A 20,847-nucleotide genomic window follows, 5' to 3' on the forward strand; every position below is an offset into this window, starting at 1 on the left:
ATTTCCTGACATGTGACAATCCCTTCACTCGTCAGCAACTCTTTACAAAGCAGCTCTTCCTGTGTGCACCCCATCCCCCCCGAAAAAAAAAAGAAATCGTGTTTTAGTTGGTGAGTCTAGGGTGTTACAATCCTGGGGAAGAGAGACTGCTTTCTCTGTAAAATACGTTGTGAAGTCTCACGTGAGCCCTGAAAGAATTGTCAGATGAGTTGTGCATGGGAGAGGTCCCTTGGGGGGTTAGTGTCTGCCTACAACTTGTATAGAGTTTGGCTCATCATAACTCTAAGCAAGGAATTAAAATGGCTTTCTATTCAAATCCATAGACTGTGTGAGATTGCTGCTGAATGCAGAAGCCCAAGTCAATGCTGCTGATAAAAATGGCTTCACACCCTTGTGTGCTGCAGCTGCTCAGGGACATTTCAAGTAAGTGATGCTCTTAATTCTTTTTTTTCCCTCCCCTGTGAGAAGAGACTCTTTATAATTTGCACACATATTTTAGTTCTGGCTGAATGTGTAAACTAGTGCTTAAGAGTCGTCAGCAGTTATGTTCAGCTAAACGTATTTGAGGATTTAAATGCAAAGCAGGATCCTAAATTTGCTCTTCTTAATAATAGTTGTATGTGAAGGAAGTGAAGAAGAGAAATAACGCTGTTTCCAAACCTTATGTGAATGAACTTGCTTCTGAAGGAGATTATTTTTAGTATGTCAGCGTGAAGTCGTTCCTCCTACCCATGGGGGATTGATTCCAGGACCTCCTACGGATACCAAATTCCGAGGACACTCAAATCCCTTATGTAAAATGGTGCAGTATCTGCATGTAACCTACACACATCCTCCGATATACTTTAAATCACCTCTAGATTACTTATAATACCTCGTACCATGTAAATGCTATGTAAATAGTTGTGAGCATGCAACAAATTCGTTTCACTTTTTAGAACTTCTGAGAATTCTTTTCCAGACATTTTCCACCCGGGGTTGGTTGAATCTATAGATGTGAAACCTGCAGCTTGGGACGGCGACTGTATGCGTGATTATATAATAGCCTTGAACACGTCATTGTTCACTATTCTCTACCACCGCAACACAAAAAAAAGCCTTTTTATGTGTGATGGCCTTAATGTATTATTTGTAATAACCTTAACTTCCTACTGGCAATTTATTCAGTATTAAATCCCAGTTATTCACCTTGTTTTATCATTTTTTAAAAAACTGAAGCAAGGACTTTCATACTGAAAGAAATTAGAGCACAAAACTGAAAAGAGCCTGTCAATTAAAATATGCGTAAGTTTAGCAGTGATTTCTTCAGTAGCTTAATAAGTCAGTTGAATGTAGACAACGTTTTAAAATCAAGTCATATTATAATAATAAGCTGGAATATAGCAAAATTGCTTTCTCTGCCTGTGCTGAGATGACAGGCTGTGGGGAATGAAAGCTGTTTCAGCCTTTTTTCTTACCATCCCAATAGAAATATTTCCTTTAACAAATCTCAGAATTCTTGAAATATGGGTTTTAAGTTTTACAATAATGTTATTAGTCATAAATGTAAATTTTTAAAAATTCGAAGTACATCCTTAAAGTAGACTTTTTTTTTTTCTGCATGTCTAACACATATCTCATCACATTGAATTTATTATTGAGGACCTGAGCTACTGATCTTGCTTACTTTTTGCATGTATCCTAAGTCCTCCAAGAGAGATTCTCCTTCTGGGCTCGACTTTAACTTTTATTTTTACTTCATCAGGCAATCTGTAGGGCCACTTGCTTGGATAGTGTAACAGTCATGAGAATGGAGGCCTGGATGGCCTTGCAAAAAGGGAGAGCTCTGGGGAAAGCCATAGGCTTGATTAATTTAAACAGGATTAGGTATGCACATTAGTATGCAACTTAGTTTTAAAATATGTATAAAAAAACCAAATATCGCCAAGGAAAGCCAAGAAAAAACATGCATCCAAGCAGAAAAACGAAGTTGTGAATTTTCTTAATCTGATTGATTTAAGCCCTCTTTTCTAAGTTTATTTTATCTCATTTTGCAAAAAATGAAGCTAGCTCCTAAGTGCCATGAAGTCTTGAATTTACCTCCTTTCTGTCCTTCTTGATTCTCAGGGCAATGTGTTTCTGCTTAGCTGTGTCTTTTTCCTTGTAAACTAGCCCCACTTGAGACAGGACAGCCTCTGCTGTCTTTTCTCCCCAAAACAGCCCTTTTCTCTCTCTCTGCGCTGCCTTTTATAGTGGAGGCACATGGTGCCCTGCTGTCTGAGCTATTTATAATTATTTTCTCAAGTGAAAATCGCAGAATGACTCAGCAGCCTGACTTTTTTTTCAAGGTTCAAACTATTTTGAACCACAAATAATGTATATGTCAAGCACAGTTAAACATATTCCAAAGACTGCACTTTTATAAGCTGGTTACAGAGAAGTGTCATAAGCCAGGTATTCACACTTGATCAGAGCTGCTGTGTTAAATTTTCATGGGAGTGATTAAAATACATCTTCTAGGCTTGTTAAAAATAGTATCCATATAATAAGACCAACAATTGGTATTTGTGTGTGTATACATGTCTATAGTAAGTGCTGTAAATATGCGACATAGCTCTAGCATTTCTCTGTGTGACATCTTGGTCAGGTGGTACTTTAGAAATCAAACCCAGTTTGTATGTAATCAGTCATAATCTTGTGTTTAGGTGTGTAGAATTACTAATTGCATATGATGCTAATATTAATCATGCTGCTGATGGAGGACAGACACCTCTATACCTGGCCTGTAAAAATGGAAATAAAGAATGTATTAAACTCTTGTTGGAAGCTGGAACTGACCGAAGTGTAAAAACCAGAGTGAGTACCTGTCTTGGGTTTTGTCCTATAACTTACAATGTGTTCACGAACTCTACTGCTAGAAAAATGAAGTAGGTTAAAATAGAGGTTGCTTTGTTTTGTCCTGCTATGAGGATATTGGGTAAGGACATTGTCTGGCCTCTGAGCATCTGATCATGAAAAGCTTGTTCATTAGCCTATCTTTTTAAGATAGTTGGTGCAGGGCCTGGAATTGTAAGCAGTCAGCAAAGGTCAGCTGTCACCGAGGTCATCATCATCGTCCACAGTAATACTCACTTATAACATGTGGAAACAGAAGCAAATTTTGTGACAAGAGCTTACCCATTGCCAGCACTTAGAGGAGGGTTGCTGGTGATCACTTTTCCTCTGAGAACTGATGTTTGTTGTTGCTCAGATTGTGCAGCACCTCACAGAGTTCAGGGTCATTGTCTAACGTGCCTCAGGACTTGAAGCACTGCATGTGAAAATCCATGTGAAACCTGACAGGCAGAGGTAGCTGTTGGCTCTGTCCCACACAGTTCTGATAGCACCTGTGCAGGATGCAGAGTGAAGTCAAAGACTTAGCAGAGGAAGAAATTTCGAGTCTGATCCTCAGAAGAGTCTTTGGATAATACCTCCGGCTCAGCCACGCAGAAATGAATTTGAAACAAGCTTTTCAATTAACCCCCCCAAATCTGTCTTCATCAGTCTGTCGTGATAGACCTGAGGATGGAGAAATCAGCCCTTCGCACACTGAGATGCCTTCTCCAGTGGGGACCCATCCAAGGGCTGGAGGGGTTAAGGAGCTTCCATCATAATCTGCTCTTCACTGGGCTGGGCTCAGGAATTTTTTTTTTTTTCTTGCAGATTCCCAGAATGTTAGAAGTGTAATAATTACCACCCTTCAACATATTCCTGATAAAATACAAGTATAGACATTTTAATCTCCAAAGGTTATCAGAACCTTGAATCTCTTCTATGAATAGAGAGTTGACTATACTGTGCATCCATTTCACAGGAAACACCCTTAAAATTTCCTAGGATAAAAAGGTGCATTATCTATTTTAAGGTCACTCTTAGATCCTGGGTTTTCTTAAGTAATTTCTCAAAAGAAAACCAACAATTAGTAGTATAACCAGAGGTGTATTATAAGCTAGATATAAACACTGTCCATTGAGTCCTATTGCTAAAGGGTTTTTTTTTTAATTTCCTATTTATTTTTGAAAATCTGAGAAAATGGTCCAGTGTTATATTTATTCCTGTTGCTTTATATATTTTATTTAAGAAATCTATGGTGTTGTATATGTTCATTACAAAATTCTACCTTACATATGAAAAAGGAATGAATTTTACATCATTATCTGAATGAAAAATAAGAAGTGAAACATAGAAATTTGGGTCACATCCTATAAGTTAGAAGACACAGAAATCTGTGCTCTCAAGCTAGTTGTTGATAAGCTTGAATGAAGTTGTTAGACGTACAGAGATAAAGAGCATAACTGATGAAGGGTCTTGAGGGAATAATTAATTATTTCTCATGGCTTTTAATAAGAAATCAAAGGAAAATGAAAGACTTCAAGTTTTTCAGAACTGACTGCATGGCCTTTGTCATATAAATTAGGGGAGGTCGGGGGCACTCACACCCAGGTGCCCAAGTAAGGCTGATATGATACCCAAGTAAAAGTATCCACAGCCCAACAAAGAACCAAAGAACAAGGTGTGAAACATTCAGCCTGACTGGGGCGTGCCTTGGGACTATATGGTCTTCCAGTTACTGCCCAGCCTTGTTCTTGTCTTAAGCCAAGTCAACTCCCTTGGTAGGAGGTAAAGAGCCAGACAGAATCCCCATCATTCAGGGACAGCTTTAGCAATAATCGTATGACTAGTCTAAATGTAGATTGTTGCCATTTATTGTCTGTTTTTCTCACTGTCTTCTACCCCGTTATTTTTTTAGAGTGTACTGTATTTGTAACTCACTGGAAAATATTTAGTATAGCAATATGAAATGCCAAATAAAAAATATGCCAAAGGGAAAATAAAACAAAGCCAAAATACATATCACCTAAATAATTGTCAGTTCTTGTATGAAAGTCTTAAGAATCTGAGGAAGACGGATACCTGAGTAGAAGGCAGACCTATCTCGAGATAAAAATGACAGACTACACAGGGCATCAAGGTTTTTCCTGGAATAGTGTTTGTCAAACTTCAGTGCATCAGATTCACCCAGAGGGCTACTAAAACAGATTGCCGGACCTTCACCTCCGCGCCTGAGTTTCTGATTCAGTAGGTTTGGAACGAGGCTCAACAATTTGCATTTCTAACAGCTTACAGGTGACTTACTGCTGCCGGTTAGTGGATCACACTTTGAGAAGCACTGCCCTTGAAGAGTCCTGAGTCTGCTCTAGCAGCCAGCTAAGTGGATGATTGAGGCTTCACAGTAATAAATTCTAGAGAATGGGGCCAGTCATTTAAGCTGGAACATGTTTGAAGCTTGATTTATCAATATCCAGTTGGCAATCACAGAGCACTCCATAGAGGGCCCCATATATTTCATGAAGTTATTTGTGTTTTTTCTATATGTCTTCATTTTCCCTGTCATCTAAAATCTTTCCTTCTGGAATGAGTGGCATAAAATTTTAAGATCACTAGAGTTAGGACTCTGCCCTGTAAGTAAAACTGGCTTATAACAGCATTCATTTAGTACCATACTAATAACATTATTCTTGAACATAAATTTAAAAAAATTTTTATGCTAAAGTTCACTCTCTTTCATAATATTAATTTGAGATTTTGTTTTACCATAGATAATACTTAGTTACTAGCCTGGGCAGTATCTGTTTCCTCCAAATGGTCAACTCTTAAGAGGAAATTCTTACAAAGTAGCGAACATGAGTCATAGCAGTGGAAAATACAATAATTGACAGAGGTCTGAGAACTTAGTTGATCAGTGACACTCAGGGTCAGAATGCCTTGCTTTCCTCAGCTCAGTGGTCCATGCCCAAGAACATTTAGAGGTGAACTTTCAATAACACTGTTCTCAGCATTAATGTTGTAATCAACCCTTTCCCCCTTGGTTGTTTTATTTTCAGGATGGCTGGACACCAGTTCATGCAGCTGTGGATGCTGGTAACGTGGACAGCCTCAAGCTTCTTATGTACCATGGGGTACCCACCCGTGGAAACGTGTTGCACAAGGAGCCTGAATCAGGCGTCTTTGACTTGGATCGGGGAGAAGAGAGTGGTGGCGGCACATCCATGCCTGTTGTTTCTGCAGACCTCATCAACCACGCCGACAGCGAAGGCTGGACTGCTGCCCATATTGCTGCTTCGAAAGGTTTTAAGGTGCGTCCGGCAGCAGCTGGCCGCATTACACAGTGGTAATGTGATGAATGGCAAAGTTGTCTGCTATTGACTGAGTATATTTCACTTGAATAATTGGAGACTGAGCAATACCATTGCTACCAATACGAACAGGCTTTTCTCTGTCCAGCAGGTATTTGTGTTCAAGCGTATATGAAACTTACTGTAAAAATCAGTTTGGAGTTTGTTGACAAACGTGGGAGTAATTCCAGACACTGTATCTCATGTGAAGTTAGGAGGAGAAAGTGGGTCTTGAGTCCCCTGGATTGTTGGACTCAGTACCAAGGCCGTGCTATTAGAGGGAAGGCCAGGATTCCAGCACACGTGCCCTGGACCGGGAACTCCCTCTGTCAGCACCGCCTGGGCTGTCTCACCGATGTGGACGAGGGAGCTCTAAATTTCACTCATCAGTTCGAGGAGAGAAAGATTCTGATTATTAAGGAAATAATATGAAATAGTAAGCCATTCATTCTTGCTTCTTTTTCTATTTAAATCTCTTTAGCAGTAATACTGCTTCAGCTGTGAACAGCTATCAGGAAGCTCCTGAGTACCAGGCACTGTGTAAACTAATATTCACAGGAATCATTTATGTGACTAGGTAACTGTTAGTTCAAGGCAAGGGTTTAGGATGCAAGACAAGTGGTGGGTAGAGAGGCACAAAAAATTAAAACAAGGGTAATAGACATGTGGTTGGTATGGTACAAAAATGTAAATTTTGGGTTTTTTTGCGGGGAAGAGAGAATGCACTTATTTCAGAGAGCAGTGTTGTGCAATACTAGGCTCAGAAATGGCTCGTTCCAGAGGAGATGGAAATGATTTGGGCCCTGCAGGACAGGTTACATTGGCCACTTATCACTGAGAGGGGAGAGTGGTTGAGATGGTGCAGGAGGAACAGAGACTGGGAGTCGGGAGGGGCAACAGCTGCGGCTGAGCTGGTGAAGAGGAGTGAGAGGTGAGACCAGACAGGGGGTCCCCAGCTCGGCCTGGGCTTTTGGTGACATGTGCAGAAGTTTGAGCTTTACTTATTAGTCAGAATAAAGCCATCAAAAGCTTCTGCACAAAGGAGCAGAATCATCAGCTCTCTAGTTTAAATTGGTTGGTTTAGCAATAATATTTAGAAGACTTGGGGTTATGAAAACATCGGTGGCAGGGGAAGAGACTAGGTGAGAGATGATGAGAGTCGTAGCAATAACTGGAGAGGAGAGGTCATAGACAGCCGCGTCTGAGAATTGAAGGCAGATCCGATGCAGGAAATGAGGGAGCCTAAGAGAAGGATCATTGTGACGTTTCCAGAAGGAGGAGAGGAGAGGCGTCCTTGTGACCAAGAAGACAGAATGTGGGCTCAGGCATGTGGAGTTTACTGCTGGGATGCGCTCATCCAGATGGAGATATATGGGAATAGCTAGAAATAGGCGTTTGGAGCTCCTGGTTGGGTAACTTCCTGTTATATTCTAGAGCAGAAGCTGTTCATTTTGGACTTTGGTTTTTTTTTTTTTTCTTTTAAACAAGTGAGAAAAAGGCATGATGCAATTCAGCGTGGAGGAACTGCTTGTTAGTAGTAGTTTGCTCCCATTTTACCCTTAAAAAAAAATACAGAAATTCTGTGGACTTGATATATATATGTGTACTGATTTGATTGGGATGCAGTGACATTTGACATAAAAGTGTTTGGGAGACAAGGATGGGAAATATGAAAAGCTTAAATTTGAAAACACATCCTTAATCTAAGACAGTGAATCTCATTTGATGGTGGAAAGGTACATAGAAGGGGTAGTTTTCAACCTACCTCCCCGCTGCCCAAGAAAATCTGAGTATAATGCAAGATATTACTGACAGGAGTGGGCTGTGCGTGCACTCATCCTGAAGATTAAAAAATATACATTAAAAAAGGCAAAACAAAAAACAAAACCTGAGCTTCACTGATCTGAATGTTTAGCTGCTCACCCTCTGGTGCTAGGCAGGGAGAGGAACCCGCTCTCCACGAGGAGCTACCCAGCAGGGGGCTGGGCGGTGTGGGGGGGGTTGTGTTGCTACTCAGCTCCATAATTATGCTTTTTTTGTTTTGTTTGTTTTGGGGAGGGTTAATTATGTTTATTTCTTTTTGGAGGAGGTATTGGGGATTGAACCCAGGACCTTATGCATATTAAGCATGCACTCTACCACTCGAGCTATACCTTCCTCCCTTTAATTATGAACTTCTCATTAGTCCTAATGTTTTTTATAATCAAGAATGGGATCTTTGTGGCTTCCTAGGACCCTGGCTTTGTGGATGCTCTTTTGTTGAGTAAAGGGAAATAGGACCTCTTTGTCACATGTAATCTGACTCTCCCAGTATTCTCTTAAGAAGCATAAGATGAATTTTGAAAAAGAAGAGAGATTTTAAAAAGTGGGAGTGACTCACAACATCCACACGCTTCAAAATAAAATAAAAGATTAAAATAATAGATTTGTTTTGCCCTGGAGTTGGATACTTCATCTTTTAATCTAACCTCGTCATTTTATGATTGGGACATTTAAACCCTGGAGGGATTAATAGATAGAAGCTGGGAATGAAGCCCAGATTGCCTGGTTTCATTAGTCTTCAAATGATCCCACACGGCCTGCCTTCCTAGTCAAGGGCACTGGAAAATATTTTTGCATCCTTTGTTTAATACAGTGCTTATATCCTGGCTGAGATAGTTCTCCAAGAGGTAATCTGTTCACAACTAAGTCACTAAGACCAGATTTCTGAAAAAATTAATTACAATTCTGAATTAATCATTGTGTGGGTGAAAAGATTCTATACAGACCACAAGCAGAACTGAAAAGATGACTTTTTTTCTCTCTACAGTAGTGTGTATGGGTCCAATTTACATAAGGTCCTAGTACCATTGTTACCCAATAAGACGACTTCAGTTTCCACATGTTTTTCAATTTAAAAAAGTGAGATTTCAAGAGCTTGAATACACATAAGTCATCTAGTCCAACCCTCTTTTCTTACAGATGAAACGATTAAGTTTGGGGAAATAGCGTAACTGATTTCCCAAGGTCAATTCATAGAAGATCGGATTCCCAAATCAGTGCCTTTTCCACTTAGTTCTTGGTCTTTTTCCCAATGGTTAAGCAATATATGCAAATTACCATTTAGCATTTGGTAATAGGAGTAGCCCTCTCTAAAACTGGTTAGTTACTGCTTCGCAGCTGAGCTAATCACCGAGGATAAACTTTTTTTCATCACTTGGTGTGACTAGACAGAAGAGTTTCTTAAGTGAAACTCTGTTCTGTCATGAGACCTTTGACATGTCAAGTTTCTGCCACAGAAACGTACTAGGGAGAGTGTCTGGACTGGAGCATCTTGTTGTTGAAGCTCTCCTACAAAGAGATCCTTTATTTGGGAAACTGTGTGTGTTTTTTTAGCACAGCAGCAGAAGATAGTTCTCAGCGGCTCCCCGGCACTCGTGCTCTCACTCTTGCCTCTGGTTTGTTGAGCATGTTGGCTCTAACGTGAACCCTCAGTGTCCAGAACACTGCCCCTTCCTTGCGTCCCCTTTGAATTTGATGACTTGGCTTTCTCTTTGTTTTTCTGGCTTTCCCCCCCCTTTTTTTTTTTTTTTTTTTTTAAGCCTAAGCAACTCCTAAGCTCCATTCCCAGCTGCCTTGTCCTATCTTTTAGAGCTTATCCAGTCTTTCAGCTTTAACTATGGCTTCTACAATCACTAATCCTAAACGCAGATCTCACGCCTGGCTTTTTACCTGTCTTCCAGCCCTTTATTTCCACCACCCTGGAGGTCCTCTCTAGGCAGACCCACTGTCCCCTGGTCAGTCTCGTCATCATCTTCAAGCTATTGTTGGCATTGTGTTAGGATTGTGGACTGACTGATGCATTCTTAGCTTTGAGCCGAGTGAATGTGGTTTTGGCCCTCTCTCTCCTCTCGTTCAATACTCTCCCCCTTGAATAATCTTGTTGGCCCCAGAATATAATCTTTAGAGATTCCAAAAATCTTCTCTCTTGTCCACCTAACCATGTCCTGAATCCAGCCAGGAAGGCCTTATCCAGGAGACCCACAGTTTACAGGACATCTCCTTGGTAAACTGAGGAACAAATTTCTCAGTTGGCCCAGTGCAGTCCTTGTGTATGCCTGTCATTTTAATATAATTATCTATACTACTCCTTTTACTCTTTAAAATGTCCCAGTTTAGACAATCCTATAGTAACCCTGTTGATGGCTATATTCATTTCTGCTTCCACCAGACAACTCCATGAGGGGCATCTTGGACTCTCAGATTTATGTCCCCTTGGCCCATCTGCCCATCTCTAGTTCCTCCTCTCTTAACCCAGTAACATCGCTGACATTTGCGTTTACTTGTTCCATCTTACTAACTTAATCCAAATGACTGATAGAACTCCAGATTTTATTCCCTTGTCAATGAGTGTGTGAACAAAGGGAAGGCTAGTTTTTTTAAAACACTCATTCCAGAATGTCCCTTAGGGAGGCCTTATCATCTGCTGTCTGGACTCGTGTCGGCCCTGCCAAGGGCTCCTCATCTTCAGTCTCTCCAGCTCCTTCGCGGTGACTTGAGAAGGGCCTTTCTAACAGAGGAAGTTGCTCGTGTAATTTACCTTCGTCTTTCCAAGGCTCTGTCACTTCCAGGATAAGTGCCAGACCTTTATCGTGACAGAGAAGGCCCTTCCAGCTCAGGCCTCAGTCCGCCTGCACAGGCTCTCTTCCTGTCTCCTTCCCTCATGCCGTCTGTGCTCTGGCTGTGCCCTGCTGGCTCCTGTGCTCTCTCTCCTCTCCCTGCCTTTGCAGATGCTGTTCCCATCACCTCCGTGGCCTCTTCTGTCCTGACCCTTCCCTGCCTGGAAGACACCTCCGCTTAAGTCTGGCTTCCAGGAGTTAGTTGATCCCAGGGCACCTCTCCACACTGCACTTAGGGAACTTGCTCTTTACAGTGATGATTTGCAGGCCTCTCTCACTTTCTACCTCCTCCAAAATAGCACTTTTCATCATTGTATATATTGTGCTTAGCAGTGTCTCTGGCCCACAGGCACTAAATGTTGGCTGAATCAGCAAGTGAATGGACTATTATTACCATTCTTCCTTAATTGGTCTCATTTCTGTCGCCCACTTTTTCAGTATGTCTTCCAAACACACCAGTTGGTTTTCAGAACTGAGATGCTCGTGGTACTTACCTACCTAAATGTGTCCTCCTGCCTGTGGAGAAGCACCCGTGCTCCCTAGCACCCAGCCCTTCACAGCTGACTCTGGTTGTCTTCATCTTTGGCCACACCCACCAAAGTCTCCCTGCTCGCTTATGCTGCCATTTCCCATTGTGATAGCCGCCATCTCCCCTGCTCTGCAAAGCAGCGGGCACCCTGGCACCCCCAGGTTGTTTGTAGCACCTGTGCTGGACCTGAGCCGTGCATCTGCAGTCTGCCTTCTCTCTCACCCCCTCTGCCAGTGTCAGGCTCTCAGCTCCCTGCCCTGACTTGGAGCTTATCTCGAGCTCTTTGGACTTGAGGTTTCTGCTTACTCTCTCTGGGACTGGTACCTTGCTTCCCTGCTCTCCTTAAAGGCCCATGGCAGAGGTGGCTGCTTGTCCCTCAACATCTCTCTACCCATCCTCTGTGGGGTTCAGCTGGGAGGCTCAGGACCACCCTAAATAGAGACGACCTCCTCCAGCCTCCACCGCGGGTAACCGTGGCCATCCCCCCAAGTTCTGGCGATGGAGATGTGAATGAAAGTGGAACCTGGAGCCTAAACCACTGCTGTCTGAAGTCTCTGCTCTGGCAGATGTATCTGGATCATAGTGAATAGCAGTTTGACTTAAACTCATTCGTCTAGACCGCTTGCTCAGAAACGTATTCTACTTAATGCTTTCATGAGTTACTTTTTTTTAACCATCTTCTGAATTTACTGGTTTTATGCAAATGAGGTAATAACAATTTGATAAGAACTGTTATTTGTGTATTTGACTTAGTTTTCAGTTCATTTCTTTGCTTAGTGACATTTTTAAACCTGAACGCCAGGCCTTGATTGCAATTATTAGAGGAGAGCCCTCCAACCAACCAGGAGAGCAGGGGCAGTGAGAAGCCAGTGTCCTAACCAGCTCCTTTGCAGGCAGACAAATTTTTCTTCATTCAGGGGTCCTCTGGCTTAACTCCTCCATTTTGCAGGTCTGAAGGCCTAGCCTCCCATCCCCCCAGCAGCCAAAAATATTCCCTAGATTGGCTTTGCTCTCAAACCAGCAGTAGCTTCCTGTTCAAATTTCACTTGATTGGTGGTTTCAGCTTGCTCTTTGTTTTTCTTTCTGACCCTCAGGGATTTCCTGTGTTTCCTTGTGAACTCATAATTCATTTAAAGTACATTTTGGGGGCAATATGAAGCAACCGGAACTCATGTGTACTCCTGGTGGGAGTGGAAATTGGTATAGCCACTTTTGAAAGCTCTTTGGAGTCTATACTGATGTAGAACATGTGTGTAACCTGTGGCCCTGCAGACCAACTCTGTCCGTAAACTCAATAGAATTGTGTGCGTGTGTCCATCACAGGACACATACCAAGATGTCCGTAGTAGAACCCAGATGTCCACCAACAAGAGAGTACAGATAAGGTACACTGGTTAACTGGTTATTTGTTTGATGAAATATCACACAGTAATTTTTAAAAAGGATGAATTGAACTATAACTCTTCCCAACACATGGATGATTTTACAGATACTATGAATGAAAAGAAGCCAGATATAAAAATGTTCCTCTAGTATGATTCCTATTTATATAAAATCCATGAACAGGCTAAACCGGTCTCTGATCTTAGAAATCATAATAGTAGCTAGTTTGGGGGGAGGAGAGAGTGCCTAGTGATTGAGATGGAACATGAAGGAGGTTTCCACAGTGCTCCCTGCGCAAGTGTGTTCACTCGGTGAGAATTCAAGCTGCACACTTACTTGTGTACTCTTCTTATGTAGATGTTATATGTCTATAAAATATTTACATTAAAAAATATATGTTTTACAGAACAGAAAAAGGTGTCTTACAGCAAGCTTAGCAAAAGCTATTCAGACTGCCTGGTTTACTGTGTTGTCAGAAGTGGAAGTCAGCTCCAAGCCTCTGTGTGTGTAGGAGAAAGATGTTGCTTGCTTGCTTGTTTCTCTTCATGATTTCAAATGGTTTGTTCAGTTTTGCGCTTACTCTGGTGGGAAATCAGTAGACAAATCATGAAGTGGTAAAAGTTGAAATAGCAGAGTTCCTTGATAAATATCCTGATGTAATACCCTGCCGTGCCATCACTTACTTGAAAATGTTTGCATATGTAATGTCTATCACTTTGAAGTGAAGAATTTGGGAAAACTAGACCTTTCAGTTCATAGGTTAGTGATATTTTTTGAATGGAGATTTCCTGAAGCAACACAGAAGAAAAAACTGAAAAAGAGAAGGCATGTAGCTTCAATATCTCTCGAGAATATTTTTCTAAAACCTTGGTCAACATGGTGTTCATACATACTTTTCAAATTAAAAAAATAGGACAGCATAAGATCTCAAATATAAATGTGTTTACAAAAACTCTGGGGCAGAATTGTTGAAACTGGAGCCCTGCGCTTGCATTTCTAGGAGAGCAGTGCATCGTCTAGAAGACAGCAAGGGACGTCCGGGTGCAGCAGAAATCTTTTTGCTGTATGTTGCCAAATTACCATAAAAGGATACTGTCTGCTGAAGTCCTTTTTCCCCCTTAATTTCACTCTGCAAACTGAGTGATTAGTAAACTAACTTTTTTTTTTTTCCCTTGAAACCTAAGAGGCTGTTCTGTGGAGTGACGTTTTGAGTCTGTGAATCACATTTGAATGAAGTACTTTTTGCTTTTCATTTGGAGACACTGTTTAATCTGTATATTTGGAAGAGAAGTAAGATTTCTAGCTGAGAATTCCTGATTTGCTTGCTACAGGCAACTAAATGTTCCCTTGGATTTTTCACTTGAGATATTCACTTGGACATGGGGTAATAGAGCTCTTGTCTTTACAGAACTGCCTAGAAGTCCTGTGTAGGCATGGAGGGCTCGAGCCAGAAAGAAGAGATAAGTGTAACCGGACTGCGCACGATGTCGCCACCGATGACTGCAAGCATCTGCTGGAGAATCTGAGTGAGTGCCGTCTGCAGCCTCTTGTTCATCCTGCGTCCACGCTGCTAGGGCTTCCAGGACTGTGAGGAAAATAGTAATGTGACTCCAGTGTTTTCATTCTCTTCTTAACCTTCTTTGAACCCTAACTACTGGAAAACACTTAATTGGTTATAAATGTGGTAATTATATTTTTCCATGTAAAATGGCTTTTTACAGAATTAGTTATTCAAATGGTGATAGATCTTCCTTGTATTTTACTGACCTTGGACAGTATTTAAAGAACTATTAGTCTTTTCTTCTGATTTACTTTGTCTTTCTAGACATGAGACTAGGAGGGTGTGAGAAATCATGGCTGAGTAGTTTGCTGTTAGCTGATCGTATGAATGTAGGCAAGTCAGTTATCTCTCAATGTCTGATTGCCTACCTGTCTATAAAGATAACTGATAATATTTTGGGTACCTTCCAGCTTTAAGAGTGTATATTACTCAGCACATTTTATGAAAGATTCACTTGTGGGTTTATGAATATAGAGTGCTGATCACATGAAATATTATGACCTCTTGTATCAAGGTTATTGCTCAATGCATTCAATCAGCTAGCTCTATCAGTAGTTTGGAGTTCGCATTCTAACGTTAAGAGGCAGAAAGTGAACAATAACCATAGTAATTCATTATATGATATGTGAGCTGGTAGGATGTGCTGAGGAAAAGACTAAGTGGGAATTGGGTTTCAGTTTTTTAAATGATAGACAGGGTAGCCTTACTGGTAAGACATCTGAGCAAACACTTGAAGGAGGCAAGGAGGACATCTATGTAGATACCACAGGTAAGAACCTTCCAGGCAGAGCATCAAGTGGACAGAGGCCCTGCCAGGTAGAGATATACCTGTTGTGTCTGAGGAAGCACGTGCAAGTCGGAGTGACTGGGTTAGAATGAGCAAGGGGCAAAAACTAGGAAACAGGTCTGAGAAGTTATAGGAGGGGTGAGGAGTGGAGGCCGGATCTTACTGGAATTTGTAGGCCATCGTAGGGACTGCAGGTCGCTGTTTCAGTGATTGAGCTTAGGAGTGACAGGATCTGATGAACATTTTACAAGTACCTCTGGCTGCTTTGTCAGAAATAGACTGGGAAGTCACAGGTAGAATCTGGGAGACTTGGTACACCGTCAATGTAGAGTTCCAGGTGAGAGACAATAGTGACGGCTCAATCCGGATTGCAGTAGACTTGGAAGTCTGGGTTCTGGATATAGCTGAAGGATAGAGCCAACAGAACCTACTGGAGGGCCGGTTATGAGGTCTGGAGGAGAGAGGGATTCGTGGGTAACTCCGAGGTTTTCAGCCCAAGCAACTGGCAGGATGGAGTGGCCGTCACCTGTCAAGGGGAGGCTGTTGGGGAGGCATATTTCACTAAGGAAGATCAGGAGTTATGTTTTGAATCTGTGAATTTGAGATGTCTGTTAGGATGTCTAGGTTGATGTCAAGTCAGCAAGAATTCTGGAGATGAGTATGAGCTGGATATATAAATCTGACAGTCAGCAATCTATAGATGATATTTAAAGTCGTGGGACTGGATGAGGTCATGACAGAAGTGAACACAGATAGAAAAAATGAGAGAAATGAGCCTTGCAATACTCTATCATCATGAAATCTGGAAAGAGGGGAGGGACCAGCAAAGGAACAGCATGAGAGAGTGACCACTGGGGTACGAGGAAATCCAGGCGTGTGTCAGAGAGCAGAGAGAGATCGGTTGTGTCAGGAGTTGCTGGTAGGTAACATGAAGACTGAAAATAAAATAATCTAGTAGCAAGTCAGTTAATGGGGAAAAAAGTCAGTTTAAGGAAGGAATCATAAAAATAACACATTTTCAAACGTTTTATTTTAAAACACACCCGCTTCTGCTTTCATCCACTTTTAGGTGAAGGTCTTTCTATTAGTATGGTTCTGCTCATTGAAGCTCTTCATGTTCTTGTTTGAACAAACCACACCTTTAATGCTTTGTCTGCGGTTTCTAGTGTTCGGAGATTTAAACATATTTATGAAGCAAACTAAAGGCAGTATCTGTCTAGAGATAATTCAGCTTTTTTTTTTCTAATTTTATCTACTTGTCTCATCCATATCTCATTAGATGACTTTTTATAGCAGCTCCTTTGTTCAGTGACTCTCAAGTGTTCAACTTAATTTTCATGGGAATAGTAACTCATTTCATCAGTGTCTGGAACATTTAATTTACTAATTATTGTCATGAGTTCCACAGACATAGAAGATTTGGGGCTAAACTCAAGTGGCTCTTGGTAAGCATACGGTTCGGTTCATGAGAACAGAAATACATGGGGTGCTGCCCACCTGGGTGGGGCCTCAGTCAGTTGGTGTCACAGAGAGATTGGAAGGATTGTTGTAAAAGTTTCTACTGCACTGTTGACATTTATCAAGTACTTACTAGTACTTGTAAGATAGTGTGTGAACAGATGTGTTAAACAAAGAGCGTGTTAAGTCCCTTATAAACATGAGTTCATTTACTCTGCCTAACAGCTCAGTTGTACATTTCTTCCATTTTTTAGAAGAAATTGTGATATAGAGAGATTGAGGAAATTTACCAAGTACTTAAGAGATGGCTAACCCTGAGGCCCAGACCAAGGTCTGTATGAGTCTGAAGCCACTATCCTAAGTGCACAGACCTATACAGCTGTTTCTTGCCTGTATTATGTTATCAAAGAAGGTGAGGAGGAAGGGGCAGTATAGAGAGTTGAGGCCAAGAGAGGGTTCTGGTTTTCCCAGATTTGAGGGGAAAGAATTTGAGAATCTTGCCGAAGGGAAAGAATCAATGAAGTAGAATACAGAGAAACAAGGAAAGACGAACAGTTCAAACAATGTGGTTCCAAAAAAAAAAACTGAAGAGATTGGGAGACCAAGCTTTACTCCAGTGGAAGAATATGCAATTGACATCATTTAAAGAAATAGAATGGCTGCCCTTTGGTTTGTTTTTTTTAATGTTTATATCTGTTTATTTTATGTAAGATTTTTGCTGGTTTCATTTTTTGTCAAAGATTTTTTTTTCCCTAACTCTTATATTGTTCCAACAGATGCTCTTAAAATACCCTTAAGGATTTCAGTGGGTGAGATTCAATCAGGCAACTATGGTTCCGATGACTTTGAATGTGAAAACACAATATGTGCTTTAAATATCCGCAAACAGACATCATGGGATGATTTTTCAAAAGCAGTGAGTCAAGCTCTGACAAATCATTTCCAAGCAATCTCTTCTGATGGATGGTGGAGTCTGGAAGACGTGACGTTTAATAGCACCGCCGACTCCAGCATTGGCCTCGGTGCAAGCAGTGTGCGATCCATCACGTTAGGTATCAGCCATCCTGCAATGAAGGGAAAGTTAACATTTCTGGGTTTATTTATGTTTATGGGTTCCATAACCTGATACTTAGTTCATTGATTAAATACATTTCAGAGCTCACTTGTGGCAGCTGCTGGTGCTGAAAACCTTGAGCATTCATAATGCAGCCATTACATAATGTTGCCTGTTAGTATAAAAATGCTTTTATGCTTCAAATAATGCCCAGAGAGTAAAGAACATGAAAGCCCTTGATGAGGCTTTGTGATTGCACTTGCTATTTTGATAAATGCAAGAAACTCACCACATTGCAGCTGCTTGCTAATGCACAAGCTCTGAAGACAGCTCCAGATTTGAACTTGAGCTGTGCCAGAGATGTGTTAGTACATTAACACTCACCCTCACCTTCGGACGGGAGGCCTAATGAAGTCTAGAGTCAGAAGAAGCACTTTAATGAAGATGTAGTGAAAGCTCCCACTTGGGATGAGTTAAAATGATAATTGGTTAATTCTGTTTGGTAGGACTCCAAAGAACTTAAAAAGATAAGGTTTGCTTTCTTGTGAGCATAGTAAGTGTACTATAAATGTTAGCTGTCCCTGGTTAGTTTCTTTCCTGTTGAACTAGGAGAACTGACATCGATGGGGAACCTCCTGTGATGTCAGAACTGGGCAGGGTGTTGTATATACAGACCTCAGTATGTCCTGAGAACAGGCTCATTTCACAGATAACTAGTTACAGGATGACTTGCCTGAGGTCACACAGCTAAAGGGAAAAGCAGATAGGATTCATATCCTATCTGTCTGATCAGAAAGCCTGTACATTGTCACCAGCACCATGTTGCAAGAGAATGGTCAAGATTGAGGGAAGGGCAAAGTTTCGCCATGCGATTAATGTATCAGTCTATTATATTAGAGAGCATTTTATTTTGTTCATGTGTATAAGGTAAATGTTAAATCACTTTCAGAACATATATTACCACCAGTTTTTAAAGCGAATTATTCACAACTTATGGATCATTGTTGTGATCTTTAATTATAATTATTATAAAAGAATTATTATATAATGAAATAAGTGCATTAAGTAAATAAGTCATAAGTGATTCTCAGGAACACATATGCCAATGTGCAAAAAATGCAGTGTTATTTAAGGTGTGGTTCTGCCCAGGGGTCTGATAAACGAAATCAGCACAACCACGTTTTGAAGGAAATGGCCCTCCATCAGCAGCCCTCATCCAGCTAATCTGGAAACTGACAAAGGCAAGTGGGTCTTCACCACCATCAGATAGATTGGATTCTGTGAGCAATGGATGCTAAGGCCCAATAGTTCCAGTGTTCATTCATGTCCCTGAAGTGTGGGGCACCCGAGTAGCATTTCAGATCTAAAAATCATTGAGTTTTATGGGTAAAGGTATCTGGCTGTGGACACTTGATAACTGGTAGTTACAAGCATACTTCAGATATTGCAGGTTCATTTCAACACCATGGCAATAAAGGGAACATCATAGTAAAGTAAGTCACATGAATTTTTTGGTTTCTCAGTGCATATAAAAGTTATCTATAATATATTGCAGTCTATAGTGTACAACTGCATTGTGTCTAAAAAAAAACACTATGTACATACCTTAATTAAAAAGTACTTCTGCTAAAAAATGCTAACCATCATTTGAGCCATCAGTGAGTTGTAATCTTTTTGCAATTGTAACATCAAAAAAGATCACAGATCACTATAACACTATACTGCTCACCGATCACTATAAGATATAATAATAATGAAAATGTTTGAAATATTGCAAGAATTACCAAAATGTGACACAGGCACAAAGTGAGCAAATACTGTTGGGAAAAATGGCACTGATAGACTTGCTCGATCCAGGGCCAGGAACCTTCAGTTGGTAAATAAGACAGTATCTGTGATGTACAATAAAACAAAACACAATAAAACAAGGCAAACGTGTAACATTGTTATTTATGTATGAATATGAGTAATGTTACTGTATCAATAACCTAAACTAGGTTAAGGGGACCAAGGGCAACAGAGGAGCAGTGAGTTACAGGTAGTACGCATGTGTGTTGGGGACATGCTGAGAAGAGGTATTTAAGAGTTGATCCGTGGAAGGGAAGAGATGGAAACACATACTTGTCGCTAATCCCTCCCTAGAGTGGACACTTATAAAGTGGGACCCTTTTTGAGCAAGAGTGAGCAGAGACCCTGGACTGTGAAAAGGTTTGCTTTATTCTGAGTCCATGAAGTGACGTGTTTTTACTGGGATCCAAAAACTTGTTGGAAAGGGAGACAGGGACCAGATCATTCAGGACCTGTTATCTCATCCAGCGCGCTTGGGTTTTGTGAAGCGGGCATTGGAAGAACCATGAACGGTTATAATCTGCTTTGTTCTTTAAAACTTCACCCTAGGCATATTTGGTTGTATTTTCACTTCCCAGATTTATTTCAATCCCATGTAAGGACAGCTTTGGAAAAGGCTGTGGTTTGAAGGGCTCCTCTTGATCTTCTACAAAAATTGTACTAGAAAGTTAACCCCTTGTGTGACCCTTTCCATAGCCCATGTGTGCCTCTGACAGTCTAAGCTCTGGAGTCCTTAGGGTTCTCACACAGGAGATCATACATTGACCCTTATAAGAGTCATTACTTTTTAAGCTTCTCTTGACATTGTATTTTATTCTTTTGAACTAGGAAATGTGCCGTGGTCAGCAGGTCAGAGCTTTACCCAGTCCCCGTGGGACTTTATGAGAACGAATAAAATAGAGCAGGTCACTGTGCTTTTAACAGGTAAGGATATTCCAGACTGAGGTTTGCACCGTGACTATTTGACAGCAGCTCAGAATCTGCATGTTTTTGTCCCATGGCCTCAGGCCGTGCATGTGTGACTCTGACTGCTAAATAATTAGGTATTTTTTTAAACGTGTGATTGAGAGGAAAAACCAAATGCCATGTTTCTGACACGTGTGGTGATATCTGTCCTGATCATTGGTTGCTGTGATTCTGATTGCATATCTCATTAGGAACAAACTGACGTGCTGATAAGAGAGTGGCAGACACCCTGTGAAGAGAAATGTCTTGTATTGCTGTCAAGTGCAGTGTGTGATCAGTATGATTATTATGCACAAGCTGATCCTCTGTGAGTGTATATGTCCTAGGCTCTGTTGTTTACAGAACAAGCATAAATTCATGGAATCCTTATAAGAGCCCAGTTAGATAGGTATTTCTGTTTATCCTCATT

The 20,847-nt window shown here is 41.0% G+C and overlaps 1 protein-coding gene across 8 annotated transcripts in view; it reads left to right on the forward strand.

The window, feature by feature from the left end:
• The window catches only part of CTTNBP2 (cortactin binding protein 2), a 376,872-nt gene that overhangs the window by 317,448 nt on the left and 38,577 nt on the right, over positions 1-20,847 (forward strand). For all 8 annotated transcript variants that reach the window (XM_032483616.1, XM_032483615.1, XM_032483617.1 and 5 more), the window contains 6 exons: positions 324-423; positions 2,685-2,835; positions 5,904-6,155; positions 14,173-14,290; positions 17,347-17,622; positions 20,301-20,396. In XM_032483616.1, coding sequence (XP_032339507.1) covers positions 324-423; positions 2,685-2,835; positions 5,904-6,155; positions 14,173-14,290; positions 17,347-17,622; positions 20,301-20,396 — 993 coding nt within the window. The remainder of the gene's footprint in view (positions 1-323; positions 424-2,684; positions 2,836-5,903; positions 6,156-14,172; positions 14,291-17,346; positions 17,623-20,300; positions 20,397-20,847) is intronic.

Source organism: Camelus ferus, chromosome 7, assembly GCF_009834535.1.
Source record: "Camelus ferus isolate YT-003-E chromosome 7, BCGSAC_Cfer_1.0, whole genome shotgun sequence".
Lineage (NCBI taxonomy): Eukaryota > Metazoa > Chordata > Mammalia > Artiodactyla > Camelidae > Camelus > Camelus ferus.